The sequence below is a fragment of the Megascapheus bottae genome, chromosome 5, assembly GCF_031878675.1.
Source record: "Megascapheus bottae isolate mThoBot1 chromosome 5, mThoBot2.hap1, whole genome shotgun sequence".
Lineage (NCBI taxonomy): Eukaryota > Metazoa > Chordata > Mammalia > Rodentia > Geomyidae > Megascapheus > Megascapheus bottae.
In genome coordinates this window covers 54095135-54111519 of record NC_143513.1, presented here as the reverse complement: position 1 = coordinate 54111519, position 16385 = coordinate 54095135, and the positions used below count along the sequence as shown (strand labels likewise).

Sequence of the window (16385 nt, the reverse complement as noted above, 5' to 3'; positions counted from 1 at the left end):
AAATAGACTATTGTATCCTTTGGAGTCATCCCTACACCCCATTATCATGGCAAATCAAAAACACAAAATAGTGCTTAGGCGAAGGAGTTCATTTTGAGTAACCATTGCAATGCCTTAGAGTGGGACTACGTTAGCCATTAGAATGTATTTTGAACAGCATGTGATAGTGATATTGGGGCTCGCAGTCTACTAAATCATTTCACAGTGTGCTGCCACAGCTAAGTCTTCAGTCAGAATTGATATCAAAGGAGAAAAGCCACTTGTACTCCCTGGCCAGAGGTACCTGGATCCTATAACCCAATAAGCTAAAACATTGTGCACAAATTTTAAGCGAATTCAAAGTGTTAAATGTATCAATAGCAAATAATACTCACAAATTTATCCATATTTAAAATTAGATCTTAATAAATAACCTTAAGTATTTGCCACCTGAAATTAAAACACTGCAAGGAATTCTCATCTCAGTTAGACAGCCTATTCATTGAGCCTGTCTGGGATTTGTCTCATTTCCAAACACAGTTGGCTGGTGGTGTAGAGATGGCCATTGTCTTCTGACTTTAATCACAATAGTTACTATCACAGTAACTGCATATAGCTTGTTGGGAATCAGTATGCAACTTTATAGCAATTAGCTAACTGAAAGAACAAAGGTAGATTAGACCTTAGGACATAATTAGTCCTTTATGAACGGTCCTGGAACCCTGATCCAGAAACTTTTCCCCATAATTGAGAGCAAGATATTTTTCCTTATTAATTTATAATTGCTGTGTTCCTGTCCTCTTTCTAATACCTTTATAATACTGTAATTCAACGAGCCCTCACTAATAACTCGGGGGGGAGAGAATTATTAACAACGGTTTGCCAAAGATTATAAAATCATGAAAATATTTAGCTCTTATTTTCCTTTCTTTTCTCTCAAGAAGTCTTTTCAAATGCCAATTTCCATAAGAAACATTGTGAAGGAAATGAGAGCAATTCATGATGCGTGTTTTTTCCTTCATGTGGCAAAGTCAACACTGGAACCAGGAAGTTTTCTTGTTGTCACTCTTCCATTTACAATGTGAATTTAGTGTTGACACCTTGTCAGGTGCTAGGACATTATCCACCTCAATGGATAGTTGGGTGGTGGCCTTTATTTTATCAGCCATATTCATAAATGCAGATTCTCTTTTAAGAATTCTCATTCTTTTCACTATTGTTCAAGGAGTACCAGGGGAGAACTCTCTCAAGGTGTACAAATACATCTAATTAGAGCCACTGTAACTATGAAGAAATTCAGTCAAGAATGCAAGGCAGGATTAAGCATCTCAAGCCAAATGACTGCCTCTCCACTTCAGAACATCACTTTAAGAGGTGTGGATCCAAAAGTGTTAGCTCAGCTCATCTGAGTCAATGCCAAATTTGCATTCCTTTGATAATGGCTAGAGACTGAGGCTGCCTCTTCGGTGCAGCTGTTCATAATTCTGGCTTGTTAAATCAAAAGAAATAAGGTTGAAATCCAACATGAAGCACTCATCTTTCAATTACATATTTCTTGTGAAAGAGGCTAAAACTCTGCCATGTTCTGCAAAATCTCCACATCAATAGCAATTAAGTTTCACATCAAGACTGAAGAAATAGCACACTGACCATGCATGAATAACTTCCTTTCATATGCATTTTTCTCTGCATTTAATTCTATAAAACAATAAATGATGGTGCCCTGGTGCAAGAAACTACCCATAAATTGTTGGGAAAGATGATGAGCATCGAAGTATTTTATATTTTCGATTGCAAAGCTCATGGAGACAGCCCTGTTATCAACGCCACAGCTGCCCCCAACAAATCACAAAACATCATTCTGCCAATAGGTTTAAAATTAAACCTAAAATTAACTGTGGCATTTTCACAGAAAATTTCTCAAGCAGAAAGTATGATGGGCCTCATATAGTCCAGCTCACACTCTTAAAAGTTTTCCATCAGGTATTGAACACCAGCACCATGAAGAAAGCTAGCCAGCCACAGGGTGACACTAGGATATTGTTTCTAATCCATAAATTTTGCCATGGACATTTCTGCAAGGAAAAAGAGAGTGTGACTATTCTACTTAACCTAGGAGTTAGCTGAAACAAGTTGTGAGAATGTCACTGAGCTTTTCAGCCAGGTATAATTTTCAGTGCTTTATTTTGATGATTTTTTTAAATGCACAGAATATGTAGGAAAAGATGTAAGTTTTAATTTAAGTTTAGAAAAAGGAAAGGGGACTGAGAATGTGGCTTAGTGGTAGAGTGCTTGCCTAGCATGCATGAAGCCCTGGGTTCAATTCCTCAGTACCACTTAAACAGAAAAAGCCAGAAGTGGTGTCGTGGCTCATGTGGTAGAGTGGTAGTCATAGGCACAGAGAGGCTTGGGAACCATGTCAGGGCCCTGAGTGCAAGCCCCAGGAATGGCAAAGGAAGAAAGAATAAAAAAGAAAGAAAGAAGGAAAGAAAGAAAGAAAGAGAGACAGGATCTTAAAAGTTTTCCAAATTTTTCATGTGCAAAAGAGTAAGAGATTTGTTTTTAATAAGTGAACTACATTCAAAAGGTCACTTTCATAATTTGATGGTAATGTGAAATTTTCTATTCATTTACTTATTTAAAAGTGCATATGAAGTATCATCATTACACAACTAATATAAATGTACTAATGATCATTGTAAACAAAGTATTGCAACCAGGCTGGAGAATTTATTTTCTTTCTTATTGTGACTTCTTAGTCGCCCTTGGATCTCTATAATCTGGCATAGGCAATATATACAGCTTTCCTAAAATTTTGATTATATTCTCTGAGGTTACCTTGGAATCCTAGCAATCAGTTTCAAAATGATCATGTACATAAAGGAACAAGCAACATTATGTTTAGCACATCATCACACAAAAATGGATAATAAATTTCCATCACATTGTCAAACTCATTGAAAACAATCACATATTTCAGCGAACCATTTATAACTATTGATCTCACACCAAACTTGACTTTATAGTCTCCCTATTTTAAATAGACATGATATTTTACAAGGTCTTCACAAGCAGGAGATTGTGAATATAAAGCAGTCCATTAATTTTATATAAGCTGTTTTATATACCTATGGTCTCTAATAACACCCAACTACAAGGTTACAAGGAGAAGAATCATTTTGTGAAATTCAATTGGAATATATAGCCAAGATGAAAATTCCAGCTATCACATCTGTAGTTTCTATTTACCTAAACCGTTTCATAATATAGGTGAAAATACTGATAGAAACAACAATGCGGTCCCAAGTTTTAATGAAGCAGCATTATCAATGCCAAGCTGAGATTTCAAAGTCAACAACCTACATGAATAAAAGAATTTTCCATGATAACCTTCAAAAACGTAGACACATAGACACACCAGCCTTGATGTGTACAGTCATGTGCTTATTTTGGGATATGAACTCTAGTCTTCTATACCAAACAATTTTCACCAAGTCTTTCTAATTTTTCTGGCGATAACCTTTTAGAGAAGGAAGTCAAGTGTCTGTCAGTTTGCATTGTTGGCCCTGCAAGGCCCTGTTATGCCATATATAAATTTGTGCATTGTAGTTGTGTCAGGGGCATGGAGAGTTAGAAACACGTAGGACCCACAGCTGTAGCTGTAGCTAGCTCTTTCTGCTCAGCTTCCGGTGTCATACTGCACTTTACTATGGTGCACATTTCACATAGGGTGGGGCGGGGAGAAGGCCTTGCCTTTTGTTCATCCAACTTAGTACAAGCTAGTAAATGTCTTTTCTGCTTTATTGGGATCTCTTTTGAAACCAGCATGACTATAGAGTCTGGTCTCACAGAGATAGCCCTCCAGACTTAAAAGGACAATTCTGTTAAGATCAAAGTAGGCTTATTACTTCAATATAAGCACTTCCTTAATTTTCCTTTCTCAGCATGCTATATAAATATAAATAAAAAGGTTCTCCACTGGATGTGTGTTCCATATCTCACAGCGTTTAATTACAAAGCCTCTAAAAATGAAGACAGTGGGCGGAAATGAAGCAAGTATGACACACAATCATGGTATTGTGTGGCCAAGCTGTCTCTGACAGCCAGGAAACAAAGACACTCTGCCAATTACAATACACCAGGAAAGGTTGGGCTTTGAGGAAAAGAAAAATCCAATGGGGTGGGGAGATATCGTTTACTAGTTTAATGCCTGGAAGCCCACAATTTTTTATTTTGTTTGCATTCATGTGATTGTAATTTTACTTCCATGAAGAAGGAGCTAGGTTTTTTGCTTTTTTTTTTGGTGGGGGGAAGTTATGCATTCTACCTTTTTCTGCAGCGACTGGCCAGCATTAATAAAGGACTTGCCAGATGGAGGCCAGCCTCTCCCAGACAGCCACCCCTCAGCTGCCAAATAGAATCAAAGCATTACAGGGAACTCTAAAACACTCCATCCCCAAATGGCCCTTCCCCCAAAGGGAGAACTGGTCAGGCAACTTTTGAAAGCCGGAAAGCTTGAGAGTGAGGGCTAAAGAACCGAGAACTGAGGACGCTTCCACAATTGAGAGGCAAGGTCCAGGATAGTGTAAACTACCTCAGCAGGCGGGGCCGAGCCGAAATCCTAGAAGGCTCTGAGGGGCCTGGACCCCATAGGCAAAAGGCAGAGTGAAGAAAGCGAGGGAGAGGTCTGCCCCGGGCCTTGTTTAACACAGACAGTGCTCCTGAGCCTTCCCTCCCCTCGAGATTTCTCCTTTCACCGCGGGCTTGCCTTCCTCCAATCTGACTTCTGCGGACGCTGGGTCTTTCCTCCTTTAAGACTGCGGAGATTTGCAGAATCGAATGTCACGAAAGGGTGGACTTGGGCTAAGGAGAGAGAAAACCAGGGAACTTCCCCCAAAACCGTCCCCTTTGACATAGACAACCCCTAGCGCCGGCGCTTGGTACTATCCGGCTTCTTTCGGGATCAAGTCTAGGGTGGGCCGCCTCGGGAGAAGAACTCCACGGGGCGTGGCAGCGGAGTGCGGCGTCCTGGGCGCAGAGAGGCCCCGGGGGAGCGCGAGCCAGCCGGGGCCAAACAAGGGGTGCGGAGGGCACGGCTGCGTGCGCGTGGATGTTTGGGGTGAGAGGGGTCGGTTTGTTGTTGTCGTTGTTTGGTAACTAAATAAAGAGAAACTCCTCCGTCGCGCCCCGGGTCTAATGATGATAAATTTCACGAGGAATCCGGCCCCAAGCCGGCGAGCCTAACCGCGGAAAATAATGAGGCTGCATTCCCATTCATCTGCATTAAAAGCGAGCCAGGCACTTTCGATAGCAAATATATCGATTCTCTTGCCCAGGCCACGGTGTGTCCAGCTCCTAGTGAATAATTACCACTGCTTTAGGAATTCATAATAATTAGGGCTCTCCACTCCACCCCCAGCGGCCCAGAGCGCACTGGTGTTCGAAGCCAGCGGGGCGCTGCACCATCCCGACCCTTCACCTCGCCGTCATGGAAGGGGCCAGGATGCCTTCCCGTCCTTACTCCTGAGGGGGAATAAAAGCTAATTTCCAGCCTCTCCGTGCCTCAGTTTCCCTTTCTGGTCAAGTGCGGCTCGAAGACACAGAGAACAGAGCTCTGCATGGCAAGAGGCCTGTTTCTGTTTGGTGGGGCGGAAAGACAGCTCGGTGGACTGTGGGATTTAAGGGGGGGGCTAGAGATGGGAGGGCGGGGGAGACACGCGGATCCGTCTCCCCGCGGCGTCCACCTCAGGAGTCACGCGACCAGGCCGCCCTAGCTGGGGAGGGGGATGGCCGAGGGTGTCCTCCAGCGTTCCGACCGCAGGACACGGAGGGGAGCCTAGGGCTTGGTGTGCCCAAAGGAGAGGCAGGGGCACGGACGGTGGGGCGCGGCGAGCTCGCCGGGGCGCGGGGCCGGGGCCGGGGGCGGCCTGGGCTCGCCACGCCGCGCGCCCGCTCCGCCGCCCGCCTCCCCGCAGCCTCTCCTGGAGAGCCTCGGCGGTCCAGCCCGCGGCTCCCGCGGCGTCGAGGGAAAGTTTCCCGGAAGTGCCTTTGGGTGCGGTGGGAGTGTGAATCCGCTCGCGGGGGAGGGAGACGTCGGGGATCCCCCGAGCTGAGAGTAGACAATGGGAGTGCGAGGGCGGCGGCGGAGACCTCGGCAGGGCCACGCGCCCCAGCCCCACCGAGCGGCCCGGCCCGGAGAAGGCTAGATGGAGGAAGCTTCGTACAGACTCTGACTGTGAGGGTCTGGAGGAGACTGGGCAGGGGCTTTCCGACGCCGGGCGCAGCGAGGGCGGAGCCCCACCCCTTCCCGCCGGCCGGGCCAGCGGGTCCGGCCGCGGCGGACGCCCCCCGGGCCACGGTGACCCTCCGGGCCTCGGGGATCCTCCCTCCGGATCCCGGTCCACCGCAGAGGCGGAGGACGGGGGCGGGGGGAGGTGTCGGGAGAGGCCAGGCCCCGGGCCGCGGCTCCGCGGGGACGCGCGCGCAAGCCCGGCGAGCCAGTTTCTACGGAAACACTGGGCTCCTCTAAGCAGCAATTTGTCATTTTGTGGGAGAAAGAAACAGAACAAGACAAGCCTCCGGGTCCTCCATTCTTCCATTCTCATGCAGATGAGGCGATCGGCGGGGGAGGCGGCCAGCGACCTCTCCCTCCCCCTCCCACCGTCGCATTTTCGGCTGGGAAGAGTAAAATACCCTCATTAATTTAAAGGAAGGAGGAGCTCGGGACGCTTTCCCGGGGCTCGGCCTCGGTGGCACGTGCTGCCCTCCTGCTGCCCTGGACACCGCACCCCACCGCAGCACACCCGGTCCGCGCCTTCGGGTGCCAGCCACAGTCCCCATTCTCCATGCTCCGCCTAGGTGCTTTGGACCTGAAACCCCGGGATTCTGCGCCCCCCCCTCACCCCGACACACACATTCTCCACCCCCACCTCTGTGGTACACAGAAGGTACTAGAAAGGGCTGTTTACAGGGTAGGGAATTAAAGTTTGTCAGCCCCTAGCAAAGACGCAAGCGCGCTCCCCACAAGATTAAACAACAGCCAGCCAGCCAGCTGCGAGGGCAGAAGACAAACTTGGAAAGTACGCAAACGCGCTCTTAGGCACGCGAGGGCATGAAGAAGCCATATATATATATATATATATATATATATATATATATATATATATCCTCAGTATAAATGCTGCTTCTGGGAAGCTTGCATAGTAATTGAGACGGGAGCTCTTTTCTGATCTGGGTTGGCATTTCCTCATCTTGAGCTGACAGAGCCAACTCAGGAAATTGCTGGTAATATTCATCTGGGGAGCACTTTCATTAAACGTAATTCATTCGACTTTCACAATAAATTGAGTGACATCCTTACAGCGGAACCTTTTTATCCTTGATTAAGTGCTTGCCAAGCTTTGGTTTCCCGCTTTATTGTCACATTCCTTCAAGCAGAGTCGTCAACATGCCAATCGGCCGCAGAAAAAGAAAAAAAGGAAGAAATGCGCGCCAGTGTTTACCAAGCTCCGGGAGGGGTTAGTGCTGACACGGAGAAAAAGAGCTGGTCGGGAACTTGACTAGTGGATAAATCAAAACCCCAACTTGCAGCAGCAAACTCAGGCGGGACCAGATAAACGGTGACCTAGGGTAAGGAGGGGAGAGGCGAGAGCTCCTACTTCCCTACCTACCTGGCGGCGCAGGGAAGCGGCTGGCCCGACGGCGACTCACCTGCTTCCATTGAATTAAAATAGGCAAACTATGAAGGGCTTAAAATGAGATCAGAAGTCCCGAAAAGACATAATTGTCCAAAGATAACTTTGCTTGAACCGAATGAAAAAGAACCACGCAACCAAGTTGCTCCTTGAGTCTCCAAGTTTCAGAGCCTGCCTGCTCTAGGGGAGGGCGCAAGAGGGCGAGGGGGGGGGGTGGTTGCGCATTCCCGGGATTCCTTTTTGACTGGCAGCACCAGCTCTCAAATCCTCCAGGCTCTTCAGACCCCGGAAGTCGAGGATCCACTGACCAGCGCCTCGCTTTCAATGAGGAGACATCCCAGGCCATTGTGGGCCCTTCTATTTTGCTGTTCCTTGCCTCACTGCCCACCCCCAAATAAAATCAAAGAAGCGAAGGACAGAAAATTGCTTATTTGAAAAAGTAATATCCAAATGCTTTCATCACTCAAATGTCCTTTTGAAAATATTGTCGACGGTGGTTATTACCCGGACAATGCTGTCAATTTCTGTAGTCTGCAGAAAATCTTCCCTCGGATAGAAAAGTAGGACATTGGGCACCTATCTCAAAAAAAATCAACCAATTTCCCTGCTACCGGATATATTTTTCACCCAGACAACACTTTCATTAAGGGGGGAAATAGCCGTCAACAATTCAAAGCCAAATAGAAATCAACTTCGCACAAAGAGGAGCCACAAATTTAATAGCTTTCTGGGAAAATACTGCTGACAGAGTTGGACCAATTCTGGTTTTCCCCCTCTAATACTGCAGGCAGTTTCTCTGAACCTATTGCAGGCAGGTCCCATGCCATAATATTCCTGGAAATGGGGCAAAAAGGCCAATCACCCAAGTGCTTCTCACATACCACATAGTTGCTTCCCTGGTCAATGGAGAGTTGAATATTTCAGAACAATGCCTGGAATCATAGCAACTTGGCCTTCTCTGCCTCACAGAGCTCTGAAGCACACTCTGGGATTGATTAATTCTCACGTGGTGATGCTAGGGCATAGGCCCCTCTGAAAACCTAGGTTTCATCCTCTGTCTAGACCACTGGTTTGAGGCAGAAGAATGGGTAAATGTAATGGTGTGGGAATTATTTAGTACTGCCTCCAAGAACAAGCTATAACACAGGAAACACTTAATAACCACTGTTGGGTGGCTAATTTATTTTATTTAGCTTACTTGCAGTAAGCAGCTGAACTTAAAAATTTCAGTGAACTTAATTTTCAAAGGCTAGGAAGTACACAGGCCTCCTCCAAAGAATAGATTATAGTGGTCTCTCTCCTCTGTCTTTTCCCATCCTCCTTATTTTTTAACAGCTACCTTCAAAATGAGTAATATTCACCCAAATGCTTTGCCTTCTAATGATGCAGAAAGTAGCAGTCTTGAAGATTAGGAATCACTCTTTAAACTCAATTGCCATAGAATTATGCATTGAAAAAACATCCTATCCAGATGGATGCATTGTATTTATAAAATGATATATTGACGCCTTTGTACAATGACTTTAAGATAAAACTTAAATTAAGAAAAAGATCGTCCTAAACTTGAAAGAAAGGGATGGCTCCAAATGTTATGACACAAGGTTTAGTAACGTTCTAGATATATGACTGGTCACAATAATATAATTCAACCAGATTCATTCATTTCCTTCGACTCGAATTTGACATGCCTAGGCAGTCTTCCCTAGACTGCATTCTCTACCTCTGAAAATTACCATAGATGAGCCCCCCAAAATAATAAATGCTGTTTTCTTCTGAGTTATAGTCTTCCTGTTCCCTGGCCTGTCTTTCAGGTTGATCCACTGGGTATAATTCAGTTTAGGAGACACATATCCCATTCTTTACTGTAGAAAACCATATCTCCTACCTTACCCATACATACTTCAATTCAATTAAAAATGCTTTAGTGCTGCTTCCCCATTGTTACCATATTCAAAGTCTCCTGGAATCAGTCCAGGACTGAAAGGAGAAAAAAGATGGCAGAGCAATACTTTTTTTAAAAACAAATCACACCATGCATTCCTCTCTTACTTATTACCATCTTATTGGAAAGATGGTTTCCTACTCTGCGTATTTGTGATTAAAGCCTTCCTTGTGATTATGTTGAGCATTCTAGGTAATATGCTTCATGAAGGTACCTTTGCACACACATAGTAATTAGATTTTTTTTCATTGAAATGCTAAAATAAGTTTGGCATAGGAAATAAGATACACCCTCTCTCAAGAAATACAAACAGGCTAAAGACTGTCATCACAGTAGGCATTCAAAGAAAACTGGGCCAAGAAAGAGTTTGAGAGCAGCCACCAAGTACATTCAGAAAAGCATGCTTAAGTAAGGATACCCAGTCTGAGGGATAAAGTGCTCTTTTTCTTGAGAAATTTCCCAATTTTTTTAAATGTCTAAGGTTTTTTTTTTCAGACTAAATTTAGAGTAAATGCAGTACATTTCAGTCCTCTAAAGAAGATAGCTAAATTCTCCTTGCTCTCTGACAAAATATGACCATTACTTTTGGGAAAACTGGGATTCCTAGGGCATAAAGGGAAAGGTGTACTGAAGATAAACTTACAAGAGAAGAAATAAGTAGAATTCTCGGGTTATTTAATTAGTGGTGTGAATGCATAAAGACAAAATAAAATGACCTATGAAATTCCTCTCTAGCTTATGCCAGTTCAAGGTAAAAATTAAATAATGTTTTTGTCACTCCTGTCTCCTTATAGCTGCTCCTGACAAGTATGCATCTATTCCAGGATTTTTGATAGAATGTCCCCTGGATGCAGTTACAAATAAATGCTTTGACTCCACTACTGTAACTGATGTTAAATGAAATAGATGGAACAAACACCTTGATCACTTCATCTGTTCTTTGCCCAAGAGTTTTAGCCAAGGTTCCCTGCTTTTTTTATTTACCCTCAAGCCACCCTGATGTGACCACCCAATTCACCCTTTCAAATTCATTTCCATGCTCAAAAGTCAGCTTCCTCCTCCAGGAAAACAAGCCGGAATTCTGCTGGCAAATAACCAGGGGATTACAGTCCCTGAAAACACTAACCTGGGTCATGGCCATTAGTCTCTTGTTTTTGTGGTTTGTGTGGTTTCTAATCGCCAACACACAAAACAACTTTAGATTGGAGACAAAAGAATGGACTTCTAAATCGACTTTTCTATTTTATTGTTCACATTTCGTATTGTTTTGAGTGAAATTGGAAAAATTGTCTCCTTTCTCTGTATTGCCAAAAGGCATTCAGGTAATGAAGTCTGTAACTAAACGGTAATTGAATCAGCATAATTTGCACACTGAATGGTTTTCAAATGCTCCCAGTTTACAATTAAAGGAGAATTAATGCGCTTGTTGTTGAGAACGCAGCGCATTAGAATAAATCCAGCACTGTTGTTGTAATGAGTGGAAAACGGTTTAACTGCCAACAAACACATTTAAAATTTAACACAACGTATTGATTTCACTTCTGCTTTTGATAGATTATTTTTCCAGACTATCGAAATACTTGCTTCAAGCAATAAACTGCACGATATCCGAGAGCCCTCGCCGGGGGTGTTTGATCTGATCTCAGCCCAAGGACGTAAGAGCAGTCCTGAGGTTCAGGTTGTGTGTAAAGATGTGCAGAAGAGAGGGAAGGGAGGGTTACTACGATCAAGGGAATGTTAACATTCCTTCTTTGATGACTCCCCTTTGCTCTCCTCCCTCCCCGTTTCTCTTTTTTTTTTTCTGAATTTCCTCTAGGCAAACTTTCTGGCTGCCCCAAGACCGTAAATGTCAATAAAGGGCTTCCTGGACACAGGTGGGTGAGGGCGAAAATGATAGAAGAGAAATGGAAGGACAGCCACCCACTGCACCCTGTCTGCCTTGGAACACACGCAAGCCTGGACTTGGGTGACAGAGTCGGGAAAGGCTGTTCTTTTGGATTGGCTGCCCCGGCTTTCACCTGTTTACCCCAAGGTGTCCTGTGGCCGAGGACATTGATGCGCAGCGCCCTCTGGCGTCCGCAGCTGATACAGTCAGGCTTTAAAAGGTGCTGAGAGGCAACGCTGACGGTTCTTGGGTTGAAGCTAAAGCAGGTTAAATACACGTGTACACACACACACACACACACACACACACACACACACACACACACACACGACACCGTATTCAATATTTCCCCAGCCACGCAGTCACAAGCGCCAAGGCAAAAACGGAGAGACGCTGCCAACTGCACGGAGAGCTCCCAGCCTTGTGGATTCTGAAACTCTGGGTGTCGAGAAACGCTAGTTCCACCCTAGTCCCGTTCACCCGGCTCCAGGAGCGCACGCAGGCGGCCCCAGCGCTCCACGTCCCTCCACAATGCATGCTGAGCGAGCCCTTCCATGCACTTTTGTAGCTCGGAATGAACTGTGGGACTGCCCACACCGAGCCCAAATTCCCCCAGCTGGGCGCAAGTGTTCCTGATACACCGAGCCAAGGACTGGAGAATTCACACTCTCCTCGGCTTGGCAAGGTGCCCACAGCCTTCAATTCACCACAACAAAGCTCTTCTCCCTGGAGCCAAATTCCAACACTATGCAAAGTCTAAACCTAAGAAAACTGTTTCTGGAAGACCGAGCCATGGCTTGTGTAGGATTCTCTCCTGGAGGACAAGACCCGCCATTTCCTACTTAGGATCCAGCACTAAAAGTCAGGTTCGGTTACTGGATGGAGTCTAGAGGTCGAAGGACCTGAGGGACATGATGAAGTATCTCTGTCTGGTCACTCACGGTATCCCTGTGAAGTTATCCTTCGACTGTCCTCCATCTGGAAGAAAGTTCCCTGCGCTTCTTTATGTGCTGCATCTTCCAAACTGGGGGTGGATGGGCAGGTCCACATGCAAAACCACCAACTTAGGCGGACCCGTGCCTTCCATCCCGCCACCCTACCTCCATAATATTTCCTCTGAAGTCTCTGGATCAACTACCAAAGAATTCTGTGCCTTCTATCTATTCCCTTTGCCTTCTCTCCTACCTCCTTCCCCGCCCCCCAAAAATCCTGTCTCACTATTTCTTTGCTCTTGGACATCTAGCCTCTGCTCAGTAGCGCTCTCAGGTCAGGAGAAGAGAGACTGGAGCGATAAAGGGGGTTGGGACCCCCCCCCCAAATCCCAAAGGAATCCGAAGAACAGCTTTTCAAAGTTATTCAAGCACAGTCCTAGGAGCCCTGGGGTCGGCCGCTGAGCGGGGCGGTGTCAGCCTCCTCCCGCGAGCACCCCCAGTTGCTTGGCCTCCCCGCCAGGGTGGAGTTTCAAAAACATCCGACCCTCCAGGACTTACCAAGTAGACTGTGGGCTGCAGGAGGAGAAGCACGTACAAACACGCAGCCTGCATCCTCCCGCGTCTCAAACTTCCTTGGCGGTGCCTTCTCTGAGTCTTTGTTCCTTCAGAAACATAGATCCACCTGTCACCCACTTTATAGAGCAAGGAGCGCTCTCAGCATCAGAAGCCTAGATACAAATGAAATCAGACATCCCATGACCACGCGGGCAAGGTTAGGCGATCGAGCAGGGGGGAAGAGGGTCGTGGCGAAGGAGTGGACGAAAAGAAAGGGAGGAAAATGGGAAAGGGAGGCGGAGGGGGTGGTCACGGAGATTTGAAAAGCCAGTAGTACATCCAGCGCTGGCCAGGGGCGAGCCTGGTCCCCCGGCAGGAGGGCCAGACAGTCGGGAGAGGGGTTGAGGACTCGGGGTGTCCCACGCTTCTCAGCGCCAGTCCTCGGGAAGCAGAGGCTAGCGGCTCCTGGGCACGCCGAGCTGGTGCTGGCACCCTCCTGCCTTTGGCGATCGGATCTATCCTAGTGTTGGTAAGATTGCCGGGCGGCTCAGACTACAGGCGGCAGCTTGTTCTCTACCAGCCCTGGCAGGGCTTCCACACACGTACACACCAGTAGAGACAGCGGAGAGTGCGCAAGGGAGTTGGCAAGGAGAGCAGTAGGTAGGTAGACCTGACCAGGATAACTCAACCCCTTTGGTGAGGTGGGGGTGGGGAAGGGAATATAATTGTATTAAGCAAGCGAGACTCAGTTTACCCGTTTAAATCCTCAGCATACAGACACACGTGCATACACAAACACCTCTCTAGAGCCACTTTTTTTTTTATCTCGAGCCAAGGGGCACAACCGTCAGTTGGTAACTTCTGGAGTGGGTGCCTGCCTGGGGCTGTGAGGGTCACCAGGCATGCCCCCTCTCTCCTCCAGCGTCCCTCCCGGCTGCCACTTCCTGGGTCACCCCTTCCCGAAGGAGTCTCTTCCCGGGAGAGTGGAGGTGAAGGGTACGTACCGCACAGGCAGGTCTAAAGGAGAATCCAGAGACGGAGGGCAGGGGCCGCTCTGACCAGGCTCCATGGAAGAGCTACTCGGGCCTGGCGTCTCCAGCGCCCCGGACGCGCCCTCCCTGGAGCTCCATGTCCACGCTTGGGCGAAACGGGGCCAGCAGCCTCGGCCAGCCTCGGCGGAGTCGGTGTCCCAGTGCCCGGGCGGCACTCAAGATTGCTTTTCAGAAGCCCAGGCTTGACACAGTTGGATTAACGGTGCAGAAAACTTAGGCGGCAAGGGGGAGGGGAGGGAGAGTAGAAGAGGAAAGAGGGAAAGAGAGAAAGGAAGGGAGAAAAAGAGGGAGGGAGAGAGGCAAATGCTCCGGGCTGCAGCGCAGGACAGACCCGGACTGGCTTCGCCGGCTCCCGGCTTTCCGCGATTGCCCGAGGATAGTAGAAACCAAGAGGGGAGACTACACAAGTCCTGGGGACTTGAACTTGAGAATAAGACACTGGCTGTTCCGAGGGGCGGAGGAGCCACCGGAGGGCTCGGACAGCCCCAGTTTCTGAAAGAGGGGCGGAGTGGCGAGGAATTGGAGGCTGCGGGCACACCGCGCAGCGGCGGCTCTGGACGCAATGCTCGGAAGCCCAGCGCCGCGGTGAGAGGCGTCCTGGGAGCTGTCCAAGGTCCTGCCCGGCCGCCGGGTGACGCTCTGGAGCGCGCTGAGTTTCCCTGCGCCCAGGTGATCCCGTTTGCTTGGCAGGGCCGCTGCTGGGTCTTCCCTACCACAGGCAGTTACATTGGCACGTGGACTTAGGGCTCCTCAAAGATTACTTCATACACCCGTATAAATAGACCCGGCTCTTGTCCTCGCCCCCATCCCGACCCTCAGGGAGAGGTCATTACTGAACTGTCCCTGGCGGTCTCAGCTACCAGTCCCTGGAGAGCACAGAGGAGTGGCTGGCTCAGAAGTATTTAGGGCCCTTGAGCCCCTATAAGCAGGAAAGTGCGGGCCTCCCCTACCAGCCACAGGCAGGGAACCTCTTTCTGAGTCGCGGACCTGTGGCTAACCTGGCCAGAGGCGGGGATGCTGTGGACCGCCAGCCATTCAGTGCGCACACTCCACATTCAGAAAGGACTGGACGACCTTGAGCTCTGCGCTCCTCTCCACAGGCTGGGCCAAGCTGGAAATGGGGGTGGATGTTTTAAACTGTTGCCTCCTCCTTTGATGTGGACACCGCCTACTCAACCAGCTTCTCTGTCTCTAGCTGGCTATCTCTCTGCCTCTGTCTCTGCTTTTCTCAATCTCTCCCTTACTGACACTCTCCAGCAGTATCTGTCTCTTGCATTCTCCCTTTCTCCTTCCCTTTCTTTTATTCCTTTCTTGCTTTGTTTTCTCCTGTCTGCTATGTGTCTCTTGTCTCTTGCCTTTGACTTTCTGGGTGTGTGTGTGTGTGTCTCAAGATTTCTGACTCTTGGTCTCCATATCTCTGTCTCAAGCATCCACCAATCACCTTCTCTAAAGCACTAGCACACCATCACACCAGTGTCACCAATATCTGGTGAGATTTGAGACCAGGCCCCTCCGTGGGCAGGGCAGGACAGGGCTTTCAGGCTCAGATCCACTGTTCTAGTTACCTTTTCAAAACTTCCCTGAAACTGAGCCTGGCTGGGATTGATGGCATAGCAGGCAGAGTAACTTTCTTGTATTTGACAGCAGGGATTGGGTTGAAAAGTGTCATCTCAGGAGCTACAGTTCATAGCAGCAAAGTAGAATTGTGGATTTTAATGGGCCCCAAGGTTTCTTTTCCTCAAGTGTGGCTGTGGGATATTTTGGGCTCTGTGGATTCTGTTCTAGGGTACTTGGATCTAAACACAAGAGGGACATCCAGACAAGTGGGTCCAGGATAAGCACAGGCTGAATTTCCCCAGGGAATACAGGTTACCCCTCAACAACATCAGGGGTGACATCAGAGGAAATACTGACTACTGGCACAGGTGAAAGAGGCTCCTCTTTGGGAGTGGAACCATTAAAGGCCTCCACATTTGATCTGACTGTAGGACATGTCTACCCACATTTTGAAGCCCTTGCTACCTTCCTGGTGAAATACACACACACGCACGCACAAGCACATATATACATACACATATATATTAGGAAAGACTACACTTTCTTAATTTCAAATCTGTACTGTCACTGAGACAGCTTGGAATTCATGAAGTGGGACATATGCAGAATAACACAGTGAGGCACACTTTCTAACTGGAATTCTGAGACATATAAATTATGTATATGTCATAGTTATGTTGACCTGGCTATTTTCATTTGGTAGGTGTGTGTGTGTTTGTGTGTGTGTGTTTATACATACATGCGCTGGAACTGGGGCTTTGAAATCAGGGTTTTGTGCTCTGAGTCAGC

The 16385-nt window shown here is 47.5% G+C and overlaps 1 protein-coding gene across 1 annotated transcript in view; it reads right to left on the bottom strand.

Moving 5' to 3' along the window:
- The window catches only part of Nxph1 (neurexophilin 1), a 266589-nt gene extending 252522 nt beyond the window's left edge, over positions 1-14067 (bottom strand). Inside the window, exons 1-2 of the mRNA XM_090332360.1 lie at positions 13992-14067; positions 12991-13160 (exon numbers count right to left, since the gene is read on the bottom strand). Coding sequence (XP_090188486.1) covers positions 12991-13044 — 54 coding nt within the window. The 5' untranslated portion in view covers positions 13045-13160; positions 13992-14067. The remainder of the gene's footprint in view (positions 1-12990; positions 13161-13991) is intronic.
- Positions 14068-16385: the final 2318 nt, after the last annotated feature.